Here is a 24,358-nt window from a genome sequence, read left to right as displayed (position 1 = left end):
AACAAAGTAGATACCCATCAACTGGGGAAATGGCTAAATAAGTTGTGGTACATGAATGCAATAAAATGTTCCTATAATATAAGAAATGATGAATGTCATGAATACACAGAAGCATGGAAAGATCTACATGAACTGGTGCAGAATGAAAGCAAAGCCAAGGTAAAATATACCTAATGACAACAACAATGTAAATGCAAAGTATAATTACAATCACCAAAAATTCAAAAAATGTGAATGTTGCAAAATTATAAAGAACAAGGATTGCTCATAAAAAAGGTATAGAAGTCATTTCCAGCCCACTTTTGCAGAGATAATCAGTTCACAAGAATTATCCCATTTGGGGTTTTCTTAACAAAGATTACTGGAGGGGTTGCCATTTCCTTCTCCAGTAATTTTCAATTTAAAGATAAGGAAACTAAGACAAACAGGATTAAGTTACTTGCCCAGGGTCATCCAGCTAATATCTCAGACAGCATAAGAACTCAGGTCTTCCTGGTTTCCATGCACAGCTTTCTACCCTCTGTGACAACCAGTTGCACAACTGAATAATGTCTCAATTATAAACATTGAGATACTCACTCTGAAAAATAATCCATAAATTGCTGAGGATCTTCTGAAGCCAGAAGGAGTTGTCTCTGATGAGACTCTGACATGCAGTGGCACTTAAAACCATTCTATAAAACAGAAAAGATGATAGTTAATTTTAAAAAATTTTTGAAATTCACCATACTGAGTTCTAAATATCTGACCCATATTCCTACCAGACTTAGAATAAAAAGTCTCTCTTTTCCAAGGTTAATGCCTATATATATATTCAAATCCTGGCTTTACTTATTCCCTCTCCTTTTTATATCACTGTCTACATTACTGGGAAAGATGGAAGCAAAATATACTTACCCTGAGGTACCTTCTATTTCTTGCATTCCCTTCTTGAGGAGGTTTTTTAATACATCTCTATTCCTTTATACCTAAGGCTAGTCCAACTGTAGCATCCTCTAAATATCTTCTACTTGAATAATTATTGCTATGTTATTTTCCACAGTACCTGTGCCAAAGTGATGTTATCACTTTTTTTTTTCACCACTTTTTGTGATTTTATCATTTATATGCAGTCAGCGCCAAAATATGTAATTCTAGCCTTACCTTCCAATTCACAAAAATCCTGCCTGAGGAAATTGAATTTGATTATTTTGTTAATACATCAAATTCAGTATGCCAAAAATTCTTCCCAAATTTGCTTGTCTCCATAATTTCTCATTTCAATTAACAATAGTAAGCACCTACTATATTGAATAAAAAATTGGGATTTCTTTATATAAAGTAAGTTCACTCCAAAATATGAGGACTGAAGTATAAGCCTCATGAGAATTTGACCTCTCTGTAAACTTTATGACTTGGACCAAGCTGACAGATCTGTATAGTAATTTCAGGAACTCCTGAACTGTATGCTTGAGGGGACATGGCTACCCCCTTGTTGCATAATCTTGCTAAAATATGCTCCAAAGACAGTCTGTTTTCTGTTCCAATTCATAAATAACTGACAGAGTCGACTCATGATCTTATTCCTCAGTCACACACTTGCCACATGTGCAAAGTTGCTATGCTAAAGTAATTACTTAACAAGTTGGCTGCATGCCTTCTTTGCCTAAAGTCCTATATAAGCTAGCAAGTCCTAAGTTTCTTTGGAATCCCATCCATGGAGATGACGATCTGCCTGGGAATTTTCCCATTCGGGACTCAAAGGCTGCTAGACCAGGGATTCCCCATCCAAGATTTCCTATGTCGGTGCTCCCTCAAATTGGTGATGTTTTCTTTATCCTTCTCTACTATTACTTATTATATTAGTAATCTTCCGTGTTTTATGTTGTATGAGCTGTTACAGTAAGCAATCTATTCCTTACATTGTATGATTAAATTTTACTTTCACTTTTGACTATTGTGTGAGAGCGTCATTTATGGGAACAAATCTGAACTTTTCTCTAAAATCACAAAACATATGTATAGAATGTACTGGATGCTAAGGGTAAAAAGATCAAAAGAGAAAAATAAGGAACTTGCACGCTTCTGTAGAGTTCAATATAAAGATGAAGAGAATACAAACAATTGGTAGATCAAGGAGGGGTCTTAATTGAGTTAAAGATTCAGAGTAAGAGTTGAAAAGGTAGAAAGCAACAAAGGCCTCAGCGGTGAAAGGAATTTTAGTAGATATCATGTCCAACTCTAATTCAACAAACAGAAATTCCTTAAAGAACAGATCTAGCAATTGAACATTGAACCCTTGTCTGAAAATCTTCAATGTACCTCCCAAGACTGTCTGTTCCACTCTAGACATTTTTGTTATATGGTCTCTAGTCCTCTAGCCTCATCTAAGTAGCCATCCTCTGGATACCTTCCAGCTTATCAATGTCCATCCTAAAATACTGGTCCCAGAACCCTATTTAGGGTAGGATGAGGGAACAAGTTTGTATTAAGCACGGACTATGTATCAAGAGTTGCATTAAGTGGTTTACCAATATTATCTCCTTTATCCTCACAACAATCCTGGGAAGTAAATGCTTTATTGCCTTCATTTTACAGTTGAAAAAATTAAAACTCTATGCGTGCCTAACATACATTTATCTCCCCCATTAAAATGTCTTCTGAGGGACAGGACTCTTTTTGGTTACTCTGTATCCCCAATATTTAGCATAGTGTCTAGCATACAGCAGACATTTAATTAAAATGGGACCTTCAATCTCACCATTATGCTGCTTTCTCTAAACAGTTTAAAATAATAATATAGTTTATTTGACTTCCAGGTAATTGATGACCTACATTAAAATTTCAGTCCACGAAAATCCTCTGGTCTTTTTCAAAAGAAGCATTATTTAGAGGCGGCTAGATGGTGCAGTGGATAGAGCACCAGCCTTGAAGTCAGGAGGACCTGAGTTCAAATCTAGCCTCAGACACTTCCTAGCTGTGTGACCCTGGGCAAGTCACTTAGCCCCAACTGTCTCAGAAAAAAAAAAAAAAAAGAAAAGAAGCATTATTTAGACTCGTCTCCCCAAATTACACTTGAGCAATTTATTCTTAGAGTGGAAAAAGAGATCTCAGAGTTTACCTCGTTCAACTCCTTCATTTTATAGATGAGAAAACTGAGGCTAAGTTTTAAAACAGCTCAACATCACAAAGATATACAGTAGAGTTAAAATTCAAAACTTGTCCTTCCCATCTCAGTGGTTGGAACTTGCCCTGAAATCTCAACTTCTTCTAAAATATTGAAAATAAATGAACTGAACCAGCTAAACCCAGAGAAAGAACTCTGGGAGATGACTATGAACCACTACAGAGAATTCCCAATCCCTCTAATTTTGTCCGCCTGCATTTTTTATTTCTTTCACAAGCTAATTGTACACTATTTCAAAGACCGACTCTTTTTGTACAGTAAAATAATATATACATAAATTGTATTTAACTTATACTTTAACATATATTGGTCAACCTGCTGTCTTGGGGGAGGAAGGGAAGAAGGAAGGAAGGAAGGAAGGAAGGAGGGAGGGAGGGAGGGAGGGAGGGAGGGAGGGAGGGAGGGAGGGAGGGAGGGAGGGAGGGAGGGAGGGAGGGAGGGAGGAAGGAAGGAAGGAAGGAAGGAAGGAAGGAAGGAAGGAAGGAAGGAAGGAAGGAAGGAAGGAAGGAAGGAAGGAAGGAAGGAAGGAAGGAAGGAAGGAAGGAAGGAAGGAAGGAAGGAAGGAAGGAAGGAAGGAAGAAAGAAAAATATTCCTCAATTGAGAAAGGAGGAAGGAGGGAAGAAAAGGAAAGGGGAAAGGAAGGAGGAAGGACACTAGACAACATGATCTCTAAAGGTCTTTCAGCTATAAAAACTAAGTCTAAAAATTTGAAAATCTCTGCAGAGGAAAGTATACTATTTCCTATGACTTCAAATGCAGCCCTCTTTCCCCTATAACACAGTAATATCTTTTGCAGAAATGTTAGGTTTCTTCCTTGAACTAGAGCTAGAAGAAATGATTTCATCTACAACCCTGATTCCAAAACCCAAAGATCTATGCTCTCCACCTCCTATCAGAGAGGACACGGATTCAATTGCACAATAAGATAAATTTCCAACACAGTCAAGGTGGGAATCTGTATTAGAAAGTTTTGGGGGGTTTTCTTTTCAGTCTGGCGGAGAAAAGAGTGGAGATAGAGTTGCCAAAAAAAAAAAAAAAAAAAGGAGAGTCACGACAACAAAGCTTACAGACAAGCGGAACGATTTGTTATTTAATTTATTATATGATTAAAAAGAAAATAAGGCTCTACGTAGTTGAGATTTGCAGTTTCAAGTACAATCCTTTCTGTACCGCTCTTTATATATATATATATATATATATATCATATATATATATATATATTATGTATATATATATATATATATATGATATATATATATATATATATATATAATCGGTACTCCGGTAAGTAGATGTTTGTGGAGTTCAGAATTAAAAAAAAAAAAAAATTTAAAATGGGGCGGAGGAAGCGGAAAGGAATCACTTTTAACCTTAAATCATTTCTATCTCAGGCATTTTCTCTTGCTGATCCCACTTTTACGGGGAGCCCTCCTCAGTCCCTCCTAATTCTAAGGAATTCACTGAATTATTTCCTGTATGTCGAAGCTTCTTAAGACTTTCACTCCCACATGGGGGTCGCATAACTGAATGGGGGGGGTCTCGAAATTATGATCAGTAAATGTCAGTTTTATATGCCTATTTATACGCCCAAGGTCCCGCAAACATTTCCCGGCGAAGAGAGCTCTGAGAAGCCGGGCTACACGTAGCTTTCTCGGTAGTTGTTTGTTTGCACGGAGTCTCCCCCACGGACGGCAGCGCCCCTTTTGTAGCCCCATCGCTTAGCTCACCTAGCAGACGCCGAACAAAGGCCTTCGCTTACTGAAAGGTTAAAGAGCTCCCAAACAAGCCTCCCATCAGCGCCTCCACTCTGCCAGCTCTCGGAACAGGACTCGAGGCGCCGGGACTCGAACCCCAGGCCCCTCGAGTGCTAGGATCGCGAAGTAAGCCCCTAAGCTCTCACCTCATCCCGGCACTGCTTCTGACACATCTGGCAGTACCAGCGCAGCTTCTGGAGACCCTTGGATTTGATCCGGTTAGCGATGGCCTTGGGGGTAAGGAAATCGGATTTCCCCATTGTAAGAAGAAACTGCGACCATCGACAAGACCCTTCTGCTCTCTGCGCCCGCCCCCCCCCCCTCCCCTATATAAACCGGAAGCAGTGTCAACCGGAAGCAGAGAGGGAGGGGGGCGGGGAACGACGGGTGTCCGTGAGAGACAGAAAAGAAAAAAACTCAGGAAGGAAGAATTGGAAAAAAAAAAAAGCCACACACAACCCTAATCCAAATATCGCGAGGCTTTGTCGGGGGAAGCCAGACAAAGAGGGCGGGAGGAATATTCGGCGCAAGCGCGGTGGGGTCTGTCTGTCCGACCTTCAGCAGGACCGGTACCACCATGTTCTGTCGAGCTGCAATCGCTGGCTCTTCGGTCTGGGCTCTGCAGCCACAATGGTACGCGACCCCCGAGGATAGAGGCAGAATGATCAGGGGATTGTCTGAATAGCATCGGACGCCGGGGCAGTAGTTTTGAGGACGTGGCAGGGGAGGGTGGGAAGGGTCGTGGGCCCGGACTAGGCCTCTTCCTCTGAGGGGAGGAGGCCCGGGGAAAGCTCGGACCGCAGCATGGCTAGGGAGACGAGGAAAGTCACCCAAGGGGACTGTGCCCTTGGTGCCCCAGGACCGAAGGCGGGCCAGCTGGTGGAGAGTTTATCCGGGTGGGTGGGGGAGCGGATGACCCTGAATGTCAGGCTTTAAGGGCAGCAGGGGTGAGGCCGCCGCGGGGCTCGGAAAGCCTAAAGCTCTGAAGGGTCAAAAGTGCAAAAGCCACCTGGAGCACGGAGGAAGTTCATGGGCGCCGGTAACCCCACGACTTTGTCCCGCGAACGCGATATGCGTATTGAATTAAAGGTTAATCTTCCCAAAGGGACAAACTCCCGTTTAGGGATCGTTGTGTAAGAAATAATGTTTAAATTTTTTGCTAAGTGAATTAAGACTTAGATATGCCCAAAAAAGTTTATTTTAAGGATTTTTACGTAAGTGAAAATCCATAAAGGAAGAAAAAAACTTGGCTTTTAAAAGGATTCTTGTGTAAGATAGAGTGCATGAAATATGTGCTCATTGAATTAAGCTAATACCCAAAGAGGGAAAAATATTGTATAAGAGAGGTTGGGCCTGGAGATTGGGTTCTCGAAAAGAATAGAGGTTTTGCAGGAAATTATTTCGAAGACCTCCTTAGGAAGGTCACAGTGCTAAGGCAATTAGGCCCTAGAATCTGGGATCAGAATAGATTTGTGTCATTCTTTGCTGCCACACAGATTAGGGCTATTTGGAGGTCATAAAATAGAGGTACTAGAGTGCAGGGAAAATCTTGTTTAGTGATGTTTTTAGGAGTAATGCTGTATCATTGGCTGTCTGAAACAAATGAGGGGGAGATATTGGTAATTTTTTAAACTTTTAAGCACTTAATATGTAATAAGAGATATGAGACAGTATCAGAATAGTGGGACTGCTAAGTCATTAAAGCTGCATAAATTTGTAAGTTTTGTTTGACTTAATCATGAGATTAGAAAAGTAATTTTTTTATGTAGAAAAAAAATTTATTATAGCTTTATTTTCAAAATGTGCATGGATAATTTTCAACATTTATCTTGTGTTCCAGAATTTTTCCCTCCCTTCCCCTATCCCGTCTTAAATGGCAAGTAATCCAATATATATTAGACATGTGCAATCTAGAACATATTTTAGTAAAATATTATTAGTGTGGGTTTTAGACCCAAAAAAGAAAAACATATATTGTACTGTATTAATATCGCCTATATACATTTTATTTTATTTTTTATTTTTTTTGCTGAGGCAATTGGGGTTAAGTGCCCAGGGTCATACAAGTATGACATTTTTAAATGGTTACCATAGTTAAAATGAAATGAAAGCTCTTCTGAAATCAAGGTTATAATGTACTCATGGAATCCTTGACTTTAACTATAACTTTTTTTTTTGACAGTACATATGCATGGGTAATTTTTTACAACATTATCCCTTGCACTCCCCCTTCCCTACATGGCAGACAGTCCCATACATGTTAAATGTGTTATAATATATCCTAGAAACAATATGTGTGTGCAGAACCGAGCTTCTTGTTGTACAGGAAGAATTGGATTCAGAAGGTAAAAATAACCTGGGAAGAAAAACAAAAATGCAAACAGTTTACACTCATTTCCCAGTGTGTAGCCCTCTTACAGTATCGTTGTTGAAATTATACAGTCTATGGGATCACTAGGGGAGGGAGTAGAGTGAGGGAGGGGAAAATTTGGAAAAATGAATACAAGGGATAATGTTGTTAAAAAAACAAAATTTAAATTACTCATGCATTTAAAAAAAAAAGAATTTAAGCATCAAAAAAATGAATGCTAAAAACTTTTAAAATGTAATTGGGGACAAAACAAAATATTACTTAAAAAACTAAAAAAAAGAAAGAAATTATACAGTCTAATTTAAACTAGGACCCTCACTTAGAACTCCAATTAAATCATAGAATTATGGAACTTTTTGACTTTTAAAATCATCTTGTCCAATATCTTCATTTAACAAATAAGGAAACAGGCCCAGAGAAGTTAAATGTTTTGCCCAAACTCACAAAGGAATTGGAAGAAGTGGGATTTAAACCCAAGTCCTGACTCCATGCCTCAGATTTTTAAGGCTATTCTGTTGATTATCCTACAGCCTCAGAAGTCCAGAAGCCTATCTTGAGGTCTACTTCGAAGTCATGTGCTCACTAAGCACCACTGTTATGCAAAGCTCATCATGTCATATTCCTTTTTGTTTCAACTCTTCTCCTGCCATATTGTTTTAATTTGATGTTTTTTCTTATTATTTACCTGTTTTTTGGATTTAAAACTTGAAAAGTGTGTGTGTGTGTGTGTGTGTGTGTGTGTGTGTGTGTGTGTGTGTGTGTGTGTGTGTGTGTGTGTACACATACACGTTAGGTAGATTTTAAAGGGGGGAAAGGAGTATCTGCCTTACAGAAAAATGAAGTGTAAGTAAACACTAAACAAACATGATAACAAGCTGAATTTCATTTTAAATTACTTTTTTACTGTTAGCTATTGTAGACACTTTCTATTTTATCATTGCATTTCTTTTTCTTGAAAGACAACATTCTACTAAATGGTTGCTATCCTTTATAAAGCAACATTTGCTATTTATGACTGCTAATGATACCCAAATTAAAACACAATATTTAGTCTTTAAAAATATATATAATATGCTACACATTTCATCATAATAACTATATAAAGAAGGTAGTATCACAGTTTGTAAATATATTAGGTCCCATTTTGTTAACCCTTGATGTTTAATGCTGTACTTTTTTAAAGAGAATTTTTAGAGATAAAATAAAAATCACTAATTTGAGGTGATTGAGTATCTTTGATTGTGCAGTATAACAATATGTAACCTACAGTTCAATAAATGAATCTATGATATGATATGGTAACAGTTATCAGAAAGCTGAGGCTCTCTGAAAAATGCCATCTTGCGCCTTCTCAGCTGCTTCTCTCCAAGATCTCATACTCTTTCCATCAGTTTAGCTTCTTATGCTTAACAACCAGCCAAAGGATTAGCCTGATTCAAAGTCAGGTCAGCAGTTTTAAGCCCTTGGTGTATTCATGGGTATATTCACTGGCTGGATTTACATACTTCTCCGGAGCCATTTGCTGCCTCTGCTTTTCTTGTGTACTCAGTGCTTTAGTTATGGTAAGCATTTAATAAATCTTTTTTGTTTTTTCATAAGAGCAAAGGAAGTTCTTACTTTCAAAAAGCTCGTTTAGTCCTGGAACATAAGTAAAATACAAAGTTTAGTTGTCAAGGGAATCACTGGCAGGTGATAGTAGTGTTGAGAAATGAGGCAGGAATTAACATTTAAAGTACATTTTGATAATTTTAAAAAACATGTATATGGGGATGAGGGGAAAAAAAGTTAGTGGTAGTGGTGGTGATGGTAATTTGAAGAGGGAAGGCACCAATACCTAAAGGTTTCAGGTTTCCTGTAGTGATAGTACTTACATTGACATATGAAAGGAAGTCATTTTGACACAAATGGGATATGAAATGTTGGGTAGAGAGTAAATCTGGGAAAGTAAGTTAAGGCAGCTTTTAAGTGCTAAATATTTTATTTCGGGTCCAAGGAATCACTAAAGCAAGATAGTTACATATTTTCTGTCTTAGAAGGTTTTTTGGGAAACTGTTTTGAGGGAGAGCTGAGTTGGAGAAAGGAAAGACTAGGATCCTGGGAGACTGATTAAGAAGCTCTTGAGATAGTCCATTTGATAAAAACTTGTTTTAAGGGGTGGCTGTGTGTAAGGAAAAGGGAATAGAGAAATTTGGGAAATGATGTGTGAGATAACAGGGTATATTGAGTTTGAGATACTGTTGTATCCAAGTAGAAAGGTGGAATTCGAATTCAAGAGATAAATTATCATTAAATAATTTAGTAATAATTATTAGTAAATAATTAGACTTGAACACAATCTACTCAGCAAACCCTTAGGAGTAGGTGAAATTACCCTGAGGGAAGAGTTAGAATAAAAAAGTAGGACCAAGACTCTTTGGGAACATACTTGTTTAAGGGACAAGTGAAGTGGCTGAAATACCTTGCAAGAAAAAGGAACTCATGTCTCAGAAGCTAAGAGAAATGCAAGTACTCAGGAGGGTCAGCAACACAGAAAAGCTGTTAGGGAGCTGTCTAGAAAGATATGGACTAAGAACCAATAAGCAGGGAGGGAGGGGATCCTTTAGCTTTGGTGAATTGCCATTCAGTCTTTTTTTTTTTTTTTAATTTAGCTACAAAATTAATCTAAAATAGTTTGAAAGCAAGTCATTACTAATGTTAAATTGTGATTATAAAACTGAAATTAAATCGAGTCATAGTGATCTGAATTATTTATATAAATTAATAGGTAAAATGGTTAGCTTGATTAGTGGTTCATTCTATGACTAGAATAGAGCACACTATTCACTTTCACCACTTTCAGTAGTCAGAAACTTCTTCTGTTGTCTACTCATTTTCCTAATTACTCTCTTAACTCTCTTAAGTAGGGCTCCAGGGTGGAAGATGCACTCTCCCAAGCTTCAGAGTTTTATGCTCCTGTTTTCAGATTCTTCTAGGAATCTGACCACAAGCACTTTTCTGCCCTGGAGCTCTTAGATGTGTCTCCCCTCCTCTGTAGCTATAAGTGATGGAATTAATCTGTACTGGGACTACATGCTAAATTCCTACTTTGCTGTCACAGACCTCTGCTGACCTTGTGAGAACTCCCTGGTGTCCCTGGGCAAGAGGTATTCCAGCATAGCTACCTCGCTATGCTGCACTGGGATTGTGGGCTTTGCTCCCACCCTGGTTCTATAGACTTTTCTTGCGGCCTTCAATGTTGTCTTCAGCCACTCTTTTCTAGTGTGTTTTGATTCTCTAAAATTGATTTAGAGTCATCACTTAAAGGAATTTGGAGCTGTTTGGGGAGGAGGTTGTGCCTTAGTCTCTGCCTTTGCTTTACCTCCCTTGAGAAGTTTATAATCTAGTTGATTCTTAACATTCTCTTAACAGTTTTTGAGTGTGTGTATTTGTGCATGTGCTCATGTACTTTGTCACAACTGGGAAAATAACAGATTTGTATTAGGGACTCTTAACTTAGCTGTTAGTGGAATAAAGTTTGTTAAAAAGCCAAAAAAGTTGTTATAAAACTGAGACTTTGTAAAGGTTTTGTTTGGTATTTGACCAAAGCTTTAAAGGAAGCAATCCTCTCCAAAAGAGGGTAGCAGTTTGAAAAAGGCTCTGAGATAGGACTCATGTAACAAATGTGAAAGCCAGTCTTGCCTACCACTGATTTCATCTTGTGGAATAGTAAAACACATAAAATAGAGCTGTTTGATGGAAAAAATTAAATAATAGTTTTATATCAGGAGTTGAACTGTATTGAAAGAGTATTCCAATATGTTCAGGAAATCCCCTATAGAAGGTTTAAGAGAAAATTGCAGAAAATTCACAAAGAATGAGAAATTGTGGAGGATATATATATATATATATATATATATACATATACATATACATATACATATACATATATGCATATGTATTGGATATATGCATATAAATCAGTGAAACCAAAATATACTTCAAGACTCATACTTCTGCTGTTAATAGAAATGGCAGGGGGGTGGGCCATAGGTAATTTGGAACCTGTTCAAATGGAAGTGAAATGTTACTTAAAAGTTTTCTTTTTATTTTCAGGATTCAAGTCAGAAATATGGCAACTTTAAAAGATAGTAAGTATTTTGTATGTCCCTGTTTTAAGGAGAAGTCTTAGTTCCAAAAGATTATTTTAATCATTCTTTTTTGTCCTTGGGCAAGGCACTTTGCCTCTCATGATTTCCATTTACTTATCTATAAAATGAAACAGGCTGGATTATCTCTGAGGTCCCTTAAACTTAGTACTTAATTCATGATATTTCTGAACTAATTTGGTACATTAAGGTGCCTGCATGGAAGACATGTTTGATAGAAAGTACAGTGAAATGGTATTTAGGAGATTTTGTTTCTAGTCCCAATTGTGCCACTTTTGGCAAGTTATTTAAACTTTCTATGTCTCATTTTCTCAGATTTTGAAATAAGGGATTGGATTAAACTATATGGTCCTTTGGGAGCCTGAAATCTTGTGTTTCTTATGACTTAACTGAGGATTAGAAATGTTTGGGGTTTCCAATGTACTTCTACACAACTAATTATTTATTTGAAATTTTTAATTGTTCTAACAACTGGTGATCTTCAGTTACCAGGAGATTGAAATCAATCAAAAACATCCAGAAAATTACAAAGTCTATGAAAATGGTGGCAGCTGCAAAGTATGCCCGTGCTGAGCGAGAGCTGAAACCAGCAAGAGTATATGGAGTTGGATCTTTGGGTAAGAGGAGAGTGAAATTGATACTTTGAAACAGAAAAGACTATTTTTAAAAGAAATTACTTAAATTAACAAATTAAAAACATTCTTTAGGAATACTGCAGGAAAGCGCTGAACTTAGAGTCACATTTAAATTCTATCTCTTCTACATACTGTTTAGGTACATTTTTTTCCCCTAAATTTTCCTTTAATAGTTTTTTCTTTAAAGGTAAACTATAAACAAGGAGTCTGTGAGATAGCATTGCATAATAAGCGAACGTGGTGTTGGGAAAAATAGAAAAGAATAGCATTGGAAAAAATCAATAAAGGGAAAAACAGAAGTGATGCTATTATAGAAATATACTACTAACCACCCAGGCAGAGGAAAAAGTAGATGAGTTTATGAAACATTATTACAAATTTGTCTTCAATACTACAGTATTCCTCTGACCATTAGTGGATGACCTCTTTCTTCTTGCCACCTCTGCCTCACAAAATCATTGCAGGTTATAAAAGAGTTATATATCTTTCATTTGGCTCCAAGTGCAGCTTTCCTTCTGTTATAAACTTTTCTTTTTCTCTGATTTCCTTCAATTTATGCTCTATATAGAATTCACAGGTCAGAGGATGTGAATAGATAATAATTTTTCTTTGAGCTTTCCAATTCGATAGCCCAAAGAGTTGGACCTTTTTTTTTTTTTTTTTTTTTTTTTTACTCAATCAGTAATTTATTAAATAGCCTGTGTTCCCAAAAGGGCCTCCCCTCCATATTGGCCATTCCCTTTTATTTTTATTTTTGCTATTTCACATAATATTAAGTGAAAGATCAGAGTTGATTTTGTATTTCTCTTATTCATGTTTTGGTGCATAGTTTGCTTTTTGGGAAGAAGTGTTGTATTTTTTGTCCACTTATTAAGGAATAGCTCTTGGTGGTACATATTTGTATCAGTTCCTTCCATCTTCTATCACTGAGATGAGTTTTCCTTGAATGACAGTGTATGGAGGCCAATCTTTTCCATTACTAGTTTCATCTTGCCTCATTCTCCTTCCCAACTTGCTGATCTCAAGTGAAACACTTGAAATACTTTTTGCTTCTTATTGCCATTTCCAGCCTTGTCATTTACTGAACCAAACTCAATATAAATCCTGGTGCTTGTTATCTATTTACCAATTGCTAGAATATTTTCCCTCCATTTTCAAGGAATTCAATGTCTGGCTCAAATTTTCCTCTCTACTCCAGTTAATTTATCTATTCTTTCTAACTTGATGGATGAGGAAACAGAAAAGTAGAAAAATCAAGTAACTTATCTAATATTGAGATACTAGTTTACAGTAGAGTTTGACCTAGAACCTGTATATTCGAAATGCCAAGCTGGTCCTTTATTATTTCCTTGCTGTGCTTTATACTACAAAATTTAGCATTTCATTATATGTTATTTGTAATTGCTTCCATAAGGAGTCCAGATTATCTATAATAAAGTCGTTAGGTCACAGAACTCTTCCATGTGATTTATCTCTGGTTTCTTTATCTGATTTTCATGTGGCACGTGTACTTTAATACCTTTTGTCATAGTGATTGTCCTCTTAGGATCTTTTCCAGTTTATTAAAGAGAGGTCCTTTGCTAATGATACAGGGGAAAATGAAATTTTTTTTCATTTGAGAGAGAAAAGAGAACATAAAGACATAAAAGTCCTTCTACTTATATGAAGGAGGTGTATGTGTGGTTGTAAATTGATAGTTATTTTCTTCTACACCTTCTGGATTAGTATTTTGTTTATTCTTATTGTTTATGTTACTACTTTCTTATATGATATTACAACTTGCCTTTGTGATTCCTCCCATGGTGATGGATTTAGCCACTGATATATACCTGGGTTTCAGTTGAAACAAAAGGAAGGGCTAGATATAGAGAGTCACAAACAGTGGAGAAACTCTGGGTAAGGTATAAGACCCTTCAGTCCAGGGGGAACCTGCTAACAATGTCTGGTTAGGCTCCCCATTTCCCCTAAGAGCTCTCAGCCTTCCTGAGAAGTCAGGAGGCGGTGACAACCTGTGTTGTTATTGAAGCAGAATAATACCAGGTGGCAATCTACATATAATGGCAAGTTGTATGGTCCCATACTTGGCACATGTCCAGTGATGTTTTTGTTGCATAAAGGTATGAGGGCAAAAGGGGGGAATGACCTTGTAATAAATGAATTCCATATTTCCACCATCCTCAGGAGTCCTGCTTCGTTACTTCTCCACTAGGATGGTATATTCACCCCAGCATGGGGGCTCTACAAAGCAGGACACAACACTCATGCACATTGACAACTCTAAAACCTGAAAGTTAAAGATGCTTTAAGTTTGAGAGCTTAGATGACTTAAACAGAGTAACAGAACCAAACGTATCTGCATGTTCTTGATTTTGAGGGCACTTTTCTATCCACAGTGCTTTGTAGCTTCACGTGGTATGTAGTATTTATACTCATTAAAAAATCATTTTCATTTTGCCCATATTCTATCAGACTTACTTCTTTCCTCTAGACTGGATTTTTTTTTTTTTCACAAGCATGTTGTCTTAATAGATATTACCAACTCTACCCTTCCCCTTTGACTTATCTTTATTTTGAAAAGTTATCTATACAGAATCATATATTTCCCATCAGTAGTTTTATCCTACCATAGTCTCCCAGTGGAATCAAATTTGCATCCTTGTGTTAGGACCTATTTCCTAAATTTTGGATTCTTGTATACAGGCATTTGAGGTCAGCAGTTTTAATAGTCTTGATTCTTGCTTTTTTTTCTTTTTTTTTTTTTCTTTCTTTCTTTCTTCCTGCAAATTATTTGCTATGATAGGAAGTTTGGTGAAGATACCTAGCAGTTTTACCCTTCCACCTTTTTTTTTGTTTGTTTTTGGTTTGTTTTTGTTTTCGTTAGAATAGATTTGGGGATTTTGTTTTGTTCTTTTCAAGGGGCAGAGATTTTATTATACTATTAATAGCAGGCTAAAACAAGGGTTTTTAGCAAGGAAAAGGGTAGCAATAAGCAGGAGGATTTAGCACCTGAAAAAGAGTTATTAGCAAGTTAGTGAGATACAGTTAAGACCTTTTATAGGAGGAATATAAGGGGGGAGCAGGGTTGGTATCATATCTTGGCTTTCTGGTTAGATACAGTAATGGTAGACTTATGGTAGTTTTGTCAAAGCTAAGAATTCTAATAGACTCCAACCTAAGGTATAGGACTATAAAGGCCCACTTAAAGAATAGAAAGGTCCAATTAAGATCAGAATTTTTGTCTGCCACTAGAAGCAGCTTCGGCTATAAAATTCATACTTTCTCCTGATTATGCCACTCTTTAATATGTTGCTGAACTATCTAAGATCTGGGATTCCGCCCTCAACATTTTCCCCTTCAAACTAATGGGATTTAAAATCCTTTTGAACATGGGACCAAGATCTTGTCTTCTGAAACTATTTCCTGCATAGATTAGGTGTTTTAAGATAACAGGCAAATCCTTTCTCCCCCTCCCCCCCTTTTAGAAAGTGTTATTTATTTCAAATGAACAGCAAAGCCAAATATACTTTTTCCCCAACACCTTGGAGCACAAGCTCCCTTCTACCACATCTCTGGGAAGAATAGACTGATATTTTGCATGCTTTCTACATGGCATTAGTTCCACCAGTTTGACATCCAAAGCAGCATGTCCTCCTTATTCCTGTTTAGTTTCAATTAATAGGGTCTACAGGACACTTCAGAGTACAGAGAGTTGGAGCTGGGTCTGGCTGCTACATAGGGCTGCCATTACAAGTCTAGTGAGAACTGCAGTTGCAAATTTCTATCTGTTCTCTTGTGTCCTGTATATAGGCAAAATATTCTTAAACCAAAATTTGCTGGCTGTGTTAGCTCCCTGGCCAGAACCTGTTGTTGAATAATACATCTTCTTAATCAACTATTTTTACAGTTCCCAACTCTTCTTTTTTCTTCTGCCCATACTGACATGGGTAATAATGATAAAGACACCAACTACACTTTGTGTCAATTTCTTGCTTTAGGCTTTTATAATCTCTGGTAATATTCTCTCTAGATTCTAGTATCATGTGTATCTCTGTGAATTACTGTAAATGGGCAGTAGTCATCTATTTTGACACATGTTGGGATGTTATTCTCTGTTATGTCTTTGATAAATGAAACTGTTCAAGTTTCCTTATTTACTAGACTTAAGTTCTATTGAGTTCTCTTTGGGAGGATAGAAGACCTTTGATGAGGGCTCAGAATTATTTATGTGAAGATTGTGTTACAGAATTTGACCTATATCATAAGAGGGATTGTAATACAGGCATTCTTTAAAATTGTCAATGCTTGAATTTTACTGGATATTTCTTAAATCAACCAATTTTTCCTTTGTTTCTGTTATTTATCACTAAATCTATTTCTTTTTTCTTTTTTTAAGCTCTTTATGAAAAAGCTGATATTAAGGTTGCAGAAGACATGAAGAAACACCTCCTTATTGGTGTATCCTCAGATAGAGGCCTTTGTGGTGCTATCCATTCCTCAGTTGCCAAACTGATAAAAAATGAGGTTGCTACCCTCACAGCAGCTGGGAAGGAAGTTATGATTGTTGGAGTTGGTGACAAAATCAGAGGCATACTTACTAGGTAAGTGTTTGTTGCAGACTTTGACCAAAAATAGAAATATATATATAAGAAATCAAAAAGGAAGACATTAAATTTGAAGAAGGTCTGAGTTCAAATTATGACTAAAGAAAGTGCTTTATAAATTGGCAGTTATTTTAGATGGAGTTTTATGTTAATTGTTTTCCATGATGTAACTCTTAGAATACACTTTTTTACTTCACTTTCTGCTTTTTCTTCCTCATCACCATTCAGTAAATAAAACAATTCCTGTCAGCAGCTAAAGACTATGATCCTATAAAAGAGAAAACAAAGAAAAGGGAGAAATGAAATAAAAAGAACAAAGTATGAGACTAGGCCACAAGGTTCTTAACCTGGGATCTGTGAACTTTTTAAAAATTATTTCAGTAAGTCATTATTTTTGTATAATTGTTTTCCTTTATAATTCTGAGAATTTTGTTTTATGTATTTTTAAAAATGTTATTCTGAGAATGATTCTACTGGATTTATCAGAAGGCCAAAGCCATTTGTTAACAATAAAGATGAAAAATCTTTCCCTTACTGCTTCTGTATTAGTCATTTACAGTTATCTAGAAGAATAGGAGGAAATGTGTTAAGAGTAATTGATGAACTTCAGAAAAACCCATAGAGAGCTCCGTGTTGTTTTTTTTTGTTTGTTTGTTTGTTTGTTTTTTAAATAAATACCCACAATGAATCTTTCAGTCTGTATTATTTCATTAATCCTAACGCTATGACTTTAATAGAGACATGATTTTGTTTTAGGACTCATTCTGACCACTTCTTGGTGTCATTTAAAGAAGTAGGAAGGAAGCCCCCTACTTTTGGAGATGCTTCAATCATTGCCCTTGAGCTATTAAATTCTGGATATGAATTTGATGAAGGATCTATTATTTTTAATCGATTCAGGTAAGATAACTTATTTTAAAATATGTTAATGTGGACAGAATTATTTTATTTAAGCATATCACTAATCACAAATACATAGAGACGTGTCTTAAATTATTTTGAAAATTATATTTTCATCTTCTTTAGGTCTGTTATCTCTTATAAGACAGAAGAAAAACCCATCTTTTCCCTAAATACAATTGCAAGTGCTGGTAAGTATTAAAATTTTAAAATTTACATAACAGTATGTTTTCAGAGTGATGTAATCTATCTTGTTGTTCAACAGGCATTTATTTAATCATTTCATTACATGCCTAGAATTAGTGGAGACAGATATCATCCTTGCCCATCCTCTCCCATTAGTAGAGATTTGTGTTAAATAGTAAAAGAAATCTTCTCATGGTAGAGGCATAAGACTACTAAGAAAAACTGCAAACATTGTACTGAATATTTTTGCTAAATTATTTTTCTTTGTAAGAAGGGACAGTTCATTTTATCTTCTCAGGGACAACAAGGAAAGAAAAAGATCCCCAAAAATATAACAGAATGAGCACTGAGCTAACAATAAGGTCATTTGGAGCAATTTCTTAACATTGAGAGAAATTCATTTGCCTTGGTAAAATCTCAGTCCATCTTGATTGATTCCTCTTTGCTGTGACTAACATTAAATTTTGTTTTACTCAGATGGATATGTGTTATTATTAAATTGGATGGATATTCCAGTAATTCAGATAATAGACAACCTATGCCTGTGGGATTCTAGTCCATTGCCTCTCCACAAGTTCACAAGGAGTCCACCCAACATTTTGGGGTCTGACTTGCTTTCTTCTAACATGAAAATACCAGTGGATCACACAGATTGTCCACAGGTTATCCCTTGCTCTTTTCAAATGACCATTGTCTTTTTTGTTTACTCAATGAGTTCTTTATAAATCATATTTCTTTACATAGTTTTCAGTCTGTGTGACCTTTAGATATTTCAGTAATTACCTATGACTGGCTTCTCTTTCCCTTTAAATAACTCATTTCTGTTCTTTGCGGACTGTTGTGTTCCCTAACAGACCACCATTCAATAACTCAACAGAATATTTGTATTTAAGATGGACCTTTGTTTCTAGGAATACTTTATTTAATTACTAACTTGATAACAATTTTTAGTTTTATTCCAAGTGTTTAGAAGTGAAGTGTTGTACAATTCCTAATGGAATTGAGAAGTCATTTTGAAGCTAACGTAATAAATTCCAAAGCAGTTTTTAGTTCTTTTGCTCTATTTTGAGTGCCTGAAATTTTCTTGTTCTCAGCAGCAATGTTTTCTTAACATTTGCATTCAAAAAATGCAAATTTCTCTTATTTCAGTTCTTTCAGCTGATAACTGAAGGTGATTGAAATGTATAATGGGATGTTTTTATATACATTGAAGAAATTTATTTTGATTACTCATATTTATTTCAAAAATTTTTTCCTCCAATGGAACATGGACTGAGAAGAAGAAAATAGATTAGAAACAGAGTTGGTTGCTGATTTTTCCCCTTTAAAAAATACTACTCGTTATATGGAATGGCTCTTTGGGAGGGGGAAAAGGAAGGATACTAGAAATAACTGGTGTAAGAAACAGGTGACATCAATAAAACTTATTCTTAAAAAACATTAGTTGCTACAGATGTGAAATGTTACTACATGTACTTTCAGTTGAGGACAGTGTTAGTTTACTTAATTGTTTTACTTTGTTACAAGAAACCTGATAGAGTAGGAGTGATCTGTAAATGTTTTTTTAACTGATAACATCACAAAGCCAAAGGACTTTTGCCTGTGGGATTTAGCATTAACCTTTTAATTAGGTTCTTTCAGATATCACTCTTTAAATTAAATAGCTCTGAAAGGGTTTAAAGTATATTACTTACATCTTGTAATCATAAAAATGAGTTTTCATTGTATCAGTACTCAGCAACGTTGTTTTAAAACTAATTTGTCTTAACAGAGAGTATGAGCATTTATGATGACATTGATGCTGATGTGTTGCAAAATTATCAAGAGTATAGCCTGGCAAACATCATCTACTATACTCTAAAGGAGTCTACCACCAGTGAGCAGAGTGCAAGAATGACAGCTATGGATAATGCTAGCAAGAATGCCTGTAAGAACACTATATTTTGCTAATTTAATAGCTTAGAAATATAAAGAAGTTTTGAAAATACCATGTTTATAGCTTTTTGAGTGTTAACAATATTAGATCTTGTGATGACATGTGCCATCTCAATTAGTGACAGTACTAGTTTAATCTTCTCTATTGACATTGTTTTGTAATAATAATCCTATAATATCAGATCTTTTGCCATATTTTTTAATTTATAAAATGAGCTTAATACTACTGTATGGCCTATGTGTCTTTCTGACTGATTATAAGAAAGAAATGAAATTACAAATGTGAAAGTATGTTTAAAAGGTGCAGTGCAATTAGAAGTTTACCATTGCAAAAGTATATCTATCTTGTTTAGGGAATAATGATATACTTTGAGATGTTAATCCCAAAATGATCACCCTGAATAAGGATAGAGACCTATACTTAATGGTTTAAAAAAAAATAACTAATGCCTTAATACTAATAACTAGTCCTATTTTTAGGGTTCTGTCTTAAGCATCTGTTTTTCAAAGCTAGCTCAATGGGGTTTTTTGTGTGTGTGTGGTTTTTTTTGTTTGTTTGTTTGTTTGTTTGTTTTGTGTGTGTGTACATATATATATATACACTAATGTGTTATAATTTAAAATAATGAATTGGGGGGTGTTGTTTTTTGTAGCTGAGATGATTGACAAGTTGACTTTGACATTTAACCGTACTCGCCAAGCTGTTATCACAAAAGAGTTGATTGAAATCATCTCTGGTGCTGCAGCTCTGTAAGTATTTATTTAGATTTTATATTAATTTAGTTCTTGCATCCCTTATTTCTGCTTGTTTTAGTGTAGTATATAGTTACTAAAATTTGAGAGAGACAATGACATCTAATGAAGATGAGTTTTTTTCTTCAGTGTGTTATGGCTAATATCACTGAATATTAAGGTTCATATTTCTTTTATAAATGACTATTGTCATTTTTACCATTTTCAAATTAATAGGAAATCAAACAGTCTCCAATAAACTCTTCCCTATGATAAATTAACAGTGGGGAAAGAGAGGGAGGAAGCATTTTTTAAAAAATAATATTTCAAGTAATAGGCTTATCAATAAGAGTAAGACTATATACTGCCTAGTGAGGGGCTTACCAGCCTGAATAGAAATAGAGCTAGTGAAATCTTATATGCCAATCACTAATGAGACTGGATTTGTGAGTAGCCATTGCATGTCCAGCATGAGTGAGAGAATGAAATCCAGCCTTTGAAAAGAAAAAAAGGAAGAAATGAGTGAAATAAAGAAATTCAGAAAGAATAATATGTGTGGCTTTAAAATGGAACAGATATAAGGTAACAGTTTTAGGGTGTCAGTTATCAAGTGGAGAATTTTTTTAGGAATGGGATATGTGTAGGTCATGCTTGAAGACAATGGGATAGCACCAGTGGATTCCATACTGGAAATAGAAAAAGCTCAAATGATATAGAGAGCACATGCTTCTAGATAAAACACAAAGGAAGAGGATGGGATCGAGATGCCTAATGAAGAAATTAGCTTTTGCAAGAAGGAGCAACCCCTTCCTTACAAACTAGGAAAAAAGGCTCCTCTAGTCTTATAAGGAAGATAATACTTGTATAGAATTAAATACAAGACAGAATTTGATATGTTCTCTAAGAGACAAAAATTATTACTTCCATAACCCTCATACCTACTCAAAGAGAGATGAGAATACTTCATGAAAGAAGTGGTTTTTGAGCTGAGCTTTAAAAGAGTAGTGATGAGGTAAAGAACAGTGTGTCCTTACACCAAAGAAACAATACGACCTGGGAAAAATAGGATTTATACAGGTAAAGATATGTTATATATATGACAAATTAGTTTGCACAGGAACCAGGAAATATTCTGGTTATTCTGAACAGAAGTTTTAGTTTTTATTGCTTGTGGACATTTGTATGTTTAACAGTAAAATGTGAATAGACTACAGCATTTATTGATTCTGAGTGTTGCCCATAGATAAAAAGTTTTTATTAATTTTTGTGCCTTACATAGTTTGCATGGAAAAAAGCTTATAGTTTCTAACTATACATTAGTAAATTAGTAAAATTGTTGATGAAAATGTTTGAATATTTCTTTGATATATAGGTAAAGAATTATGCGCTTTTTTTTTTTTTTTTTTTTTTTTTTTTTTTTTTTTTTTTTTTTTTGGTCTAAAATAATATGAATGGTTGAATTGCATGGAATGATTCTTGATCTGCTTGTGTTTTTTTTTCCTTTAACCTAATAACCAGGAACTAATGGATCCGAGTATTATCCAAATTCGAGGTAAAGTGGTGACACTTCACCTACCTTCCCATCCCTCTTAACCCCTGAAAGAAAAAAAAACAAATTTAATTAATGCAACAAATTACAGGTATTTTAAAAAGGTATTTTAAAATCTATGAGAATTATTTTTATAAAAGGTTCCATGTGTTTGAAGGTTTTATTATATTAAAATAAAAATAAACTCATTCAAAGAAATTAGGTTAGACAAGTCCTTCACTGAAGTTTTGGTCAATAATGACTCTAGGTTCTCCTGGACAATATCTGCAGAGTGCAGATTTTCATGGTTCCTACCAGAATGCAAATGTTTAAAGTATGGGCTCTCTTTCTGGTAAGCAATGAGAGTGTAGCTAGAAATGGAGAGAGGTGTCACCAATTTAGACACCTGTTGCTGAATTGCCCTAGCAGCTATGGACCATCTCTCAAGTGGTAGAAGGATTATGATCTATCTACATATATGTAAGTACCTACACACAAAAGTGACAGATTCTTGAATTATTGAGTCTAGGCATGTAGTATAAGGAGATTTTAAAAAGAAAGATATCAACAGTATTTTTATCAGATAGGGACTTTGACCTAGTAATAGAAAACACATGTCATAAAATTTCATTAAATTTCAGGTCTGATTAGGACAGTTTGCAACAATAGGATTTTGTTTAAGTAGTGTCCAACTTGGGGTGGGAGAAGGTTCGGCAGAAATGCTGAACTACTTTGCCATTTCCTTTTCCAGCTCATTTTATAGATGAGGAACTGAGACAGGGTTGAGCAACTTGTCTGAGGCCAGAATTGACCTTAGAAAGATGAATCTTCTTTATTAACTAGGCTCAGCATTCCATCCACTTGGCCACCTAGCTTCCTTATAAAAATATGTTATTCTTTAAAAGAATCTAGGGTATATCCTCTAGGATACTTTTATCTTCCTAATTAACTAATTAAATTTGTTTTTATTTTTCAGGTAAAGACGTGAAATATGAAGCAAACAAATTAGTTTAGCCTAATTTTGTCTGTCAGAAGAACTCCTTTGTATACATGGTCCATTGTGTACCATGGAAGACAAAATATTTGTAAATTATCTTACAATAAACAAATTATGTGAAAACAATGTTTTTTCTATATTGTCTTGTAGAATTACAGTTGCGACATTTACAATTTTTTTAACTAGAAAATATCAGTTTGTATAATAGACTGCTGTTGTATAAACATTAACAATTCAGAGTAAAATGTTATGAAAGGAACCTCATTGAGATTATTTTTAAAACAATGATTTATTAATAGTAAGATAAAGATGAACTTTCCTGCTTTTATTTTTCACCCCCTTTTTTTAAGATGTTCTCTAACTTGTAACTTATTGAGATTTAGAATGAGAGAAGACAACACATATGGAAGGTTCCTATCCTTTTGAGCTACCAGCAGAACAGATAATAATGTTTCTTCTTTAATGTTATTTTTTTAAAAAATAGTACTTTCTGATATTGAACTATTTGATGGTGGCAAAAGCTTCATTGTCTGAGCCTTGGGTAGCTGTGACTATAGCATTTAATAGAGCAGGTGCCAGAATTTAGTGTCCAAAAGTATGAATTTTTGAGGCATGGGCTCCTAGGATAGCTCCATTAGATTATATGGGGAAATAGTGGTGGCAGACTGATTTGGCTTGCATATGCTGCCTCCTCCCCAAAGTGCCTTGCTGTATGGGCTGGCCCTTTCATAAGAGTTACTTCCCTAAATAATAGTTAAGAAGGCAGGGAGGAAAGCAGGACTAGTAATCTGAGTGGGTGTTGCCATTCCTGGGGCTCCTGCCTTATGTTAATTGATTATGTTTATTGATTGGTTAGCAGTCCTTCCTAGCGGTAAGGAGGAAATGGGCCATTTCTCCACAGAGACTGTCCCCTTTGATTACAAGAAGGACTGGGCTGGAAGCAGGGCTCATGGTTTGGGATGTTTTGGTATATGCACAAGGCTCTTGGATTCATCATTCTATGCTATAACAAATTCTGAGGAGATATGTGGGTCAAAGTAATGTAAGATTGACTTGCCCAGCATATGCTGCTTCCTGTCTCTTTTTCAAGCTGCACACTGCTTCTAGGCTGATTTGGTTGTTGCTTCTATCTTTGATTTGCCAAGACCTCTTAAAAATGCTGTTATCCATCATTTAATGTTCCTTCCCTGTTACCTCAAGAGTATATAGTATGGCTTCAGCAAACATTGGAAAAATGTATCTGAAACATATATGGAATATTTCAAAATTTGGGTAGCTCTTAAAGCATGTGTACGCAAAATAGTAAAAATAATGACCACCTTCTTACCTAATAAGCAAAAGTACTTATTAAGATAACTGTTCAACTGAAGATAGACAAAAATTAAAGTCCTCATGAGTTTAGGCCTC

At 35.5% G+C, this 24,358-nt stretch overlaps 2 protein-coding genes across 6 annotated transcripts in view; one reads left to right on the top strand and one right to left on the bottom strand.

The window, feature by feature from the left end:
* Nucleotides 1–5,269, bottom strand: part of KIN (Kin17 DNA and RNA binding protein) — a 34,672-nt gene extending 29,403 nt beyond the window's left edge. For all 3 annotated transcript variants that reach the window (XM_074268713.1, XM_074268712.1, XM_074268714.1), the window contains exons 1-2: nt 5,068–5,269; nt 580–674 (exon numbers count right to left, since the gene is read on the bottom strand). In XM_074268713.1, the coding sequence (XP_074124814.1) occupies nt 580–674; nt 5,068–5,181 (209 nt within the window). In that variant the 5' untranslated portion in view covers nt 5,182–5,269. The remainder of the gene's footprint in view (nt 1–579; nt 675–5,067) is intronic.
* On the top strand, nt 5,267–23,074 carry ATP5F1C (ATP synthase F1 subunit gamma). 3 transcript variants are annotated; one of them, XM_074268716.1, is made up of 10 exons: nt 5,267–5,554; nt 11,385–11,419; nt 11,923–12,054; nt 16,466–16,670; nt 17,430–17,573; nt 17,700–17,764; nt 19,531–19,686; nt 20,348–20,444; nt 21,945–21,978; nt 22,931–23,074. In XM_074268716.1, the coding sequence occupies exons 1-9, from the start codon at nt 5,499–5,501 to the stop codon at nt 21,949–21,951; spliced, it is 897 nt and encodes a 298-aa protein (XP_074124817.1). In that variant the 5' UTR covers nt 5,267–5,498; the 3' UTR covers nt 21,952–21,978; nt 22,931–23,074. The 3 variants fall into 3 exon arrangements, with proteins under 3 accessions (XP_074124817.1, XP_074124818.1, XP_074124819.1); XM_074268717.1 differs by lacking the exon at nt 21,945–21,978 and having other exon boundaries at nt 5,281–5,554; XM_074268718.1 differs by lacking the exons at nt 21,945–21,978; nt 22,931–23,074 and having other exon boundaries at nt 5,281–5,554; nt 20,348–20,448.
* The last annotated feature ends 1,284 nt before the right edge of the window (nt 23,075–24,358 follow it).

This window comes from Sminthopsis crassicaudata, chromosome 5 (genome assembly GCF_048593235.1).
Source record: "Sminthopsis crassicaudata isolate SCR6 chromosome 5, ASM4859323v1, whole genome shotgun sequence".
Lineage (NCBI taxonomy): Eukaryota > Metazoa > Chordata > Mammalia > Dasyuromorphia > Dasyuridae > Sminthopsis > Sminthopsis crassicaudata.
Note: the sequence above shows the minus strand (reverse complement) of the source record. Positions and strands in the feature narration are given on the sequence as shown.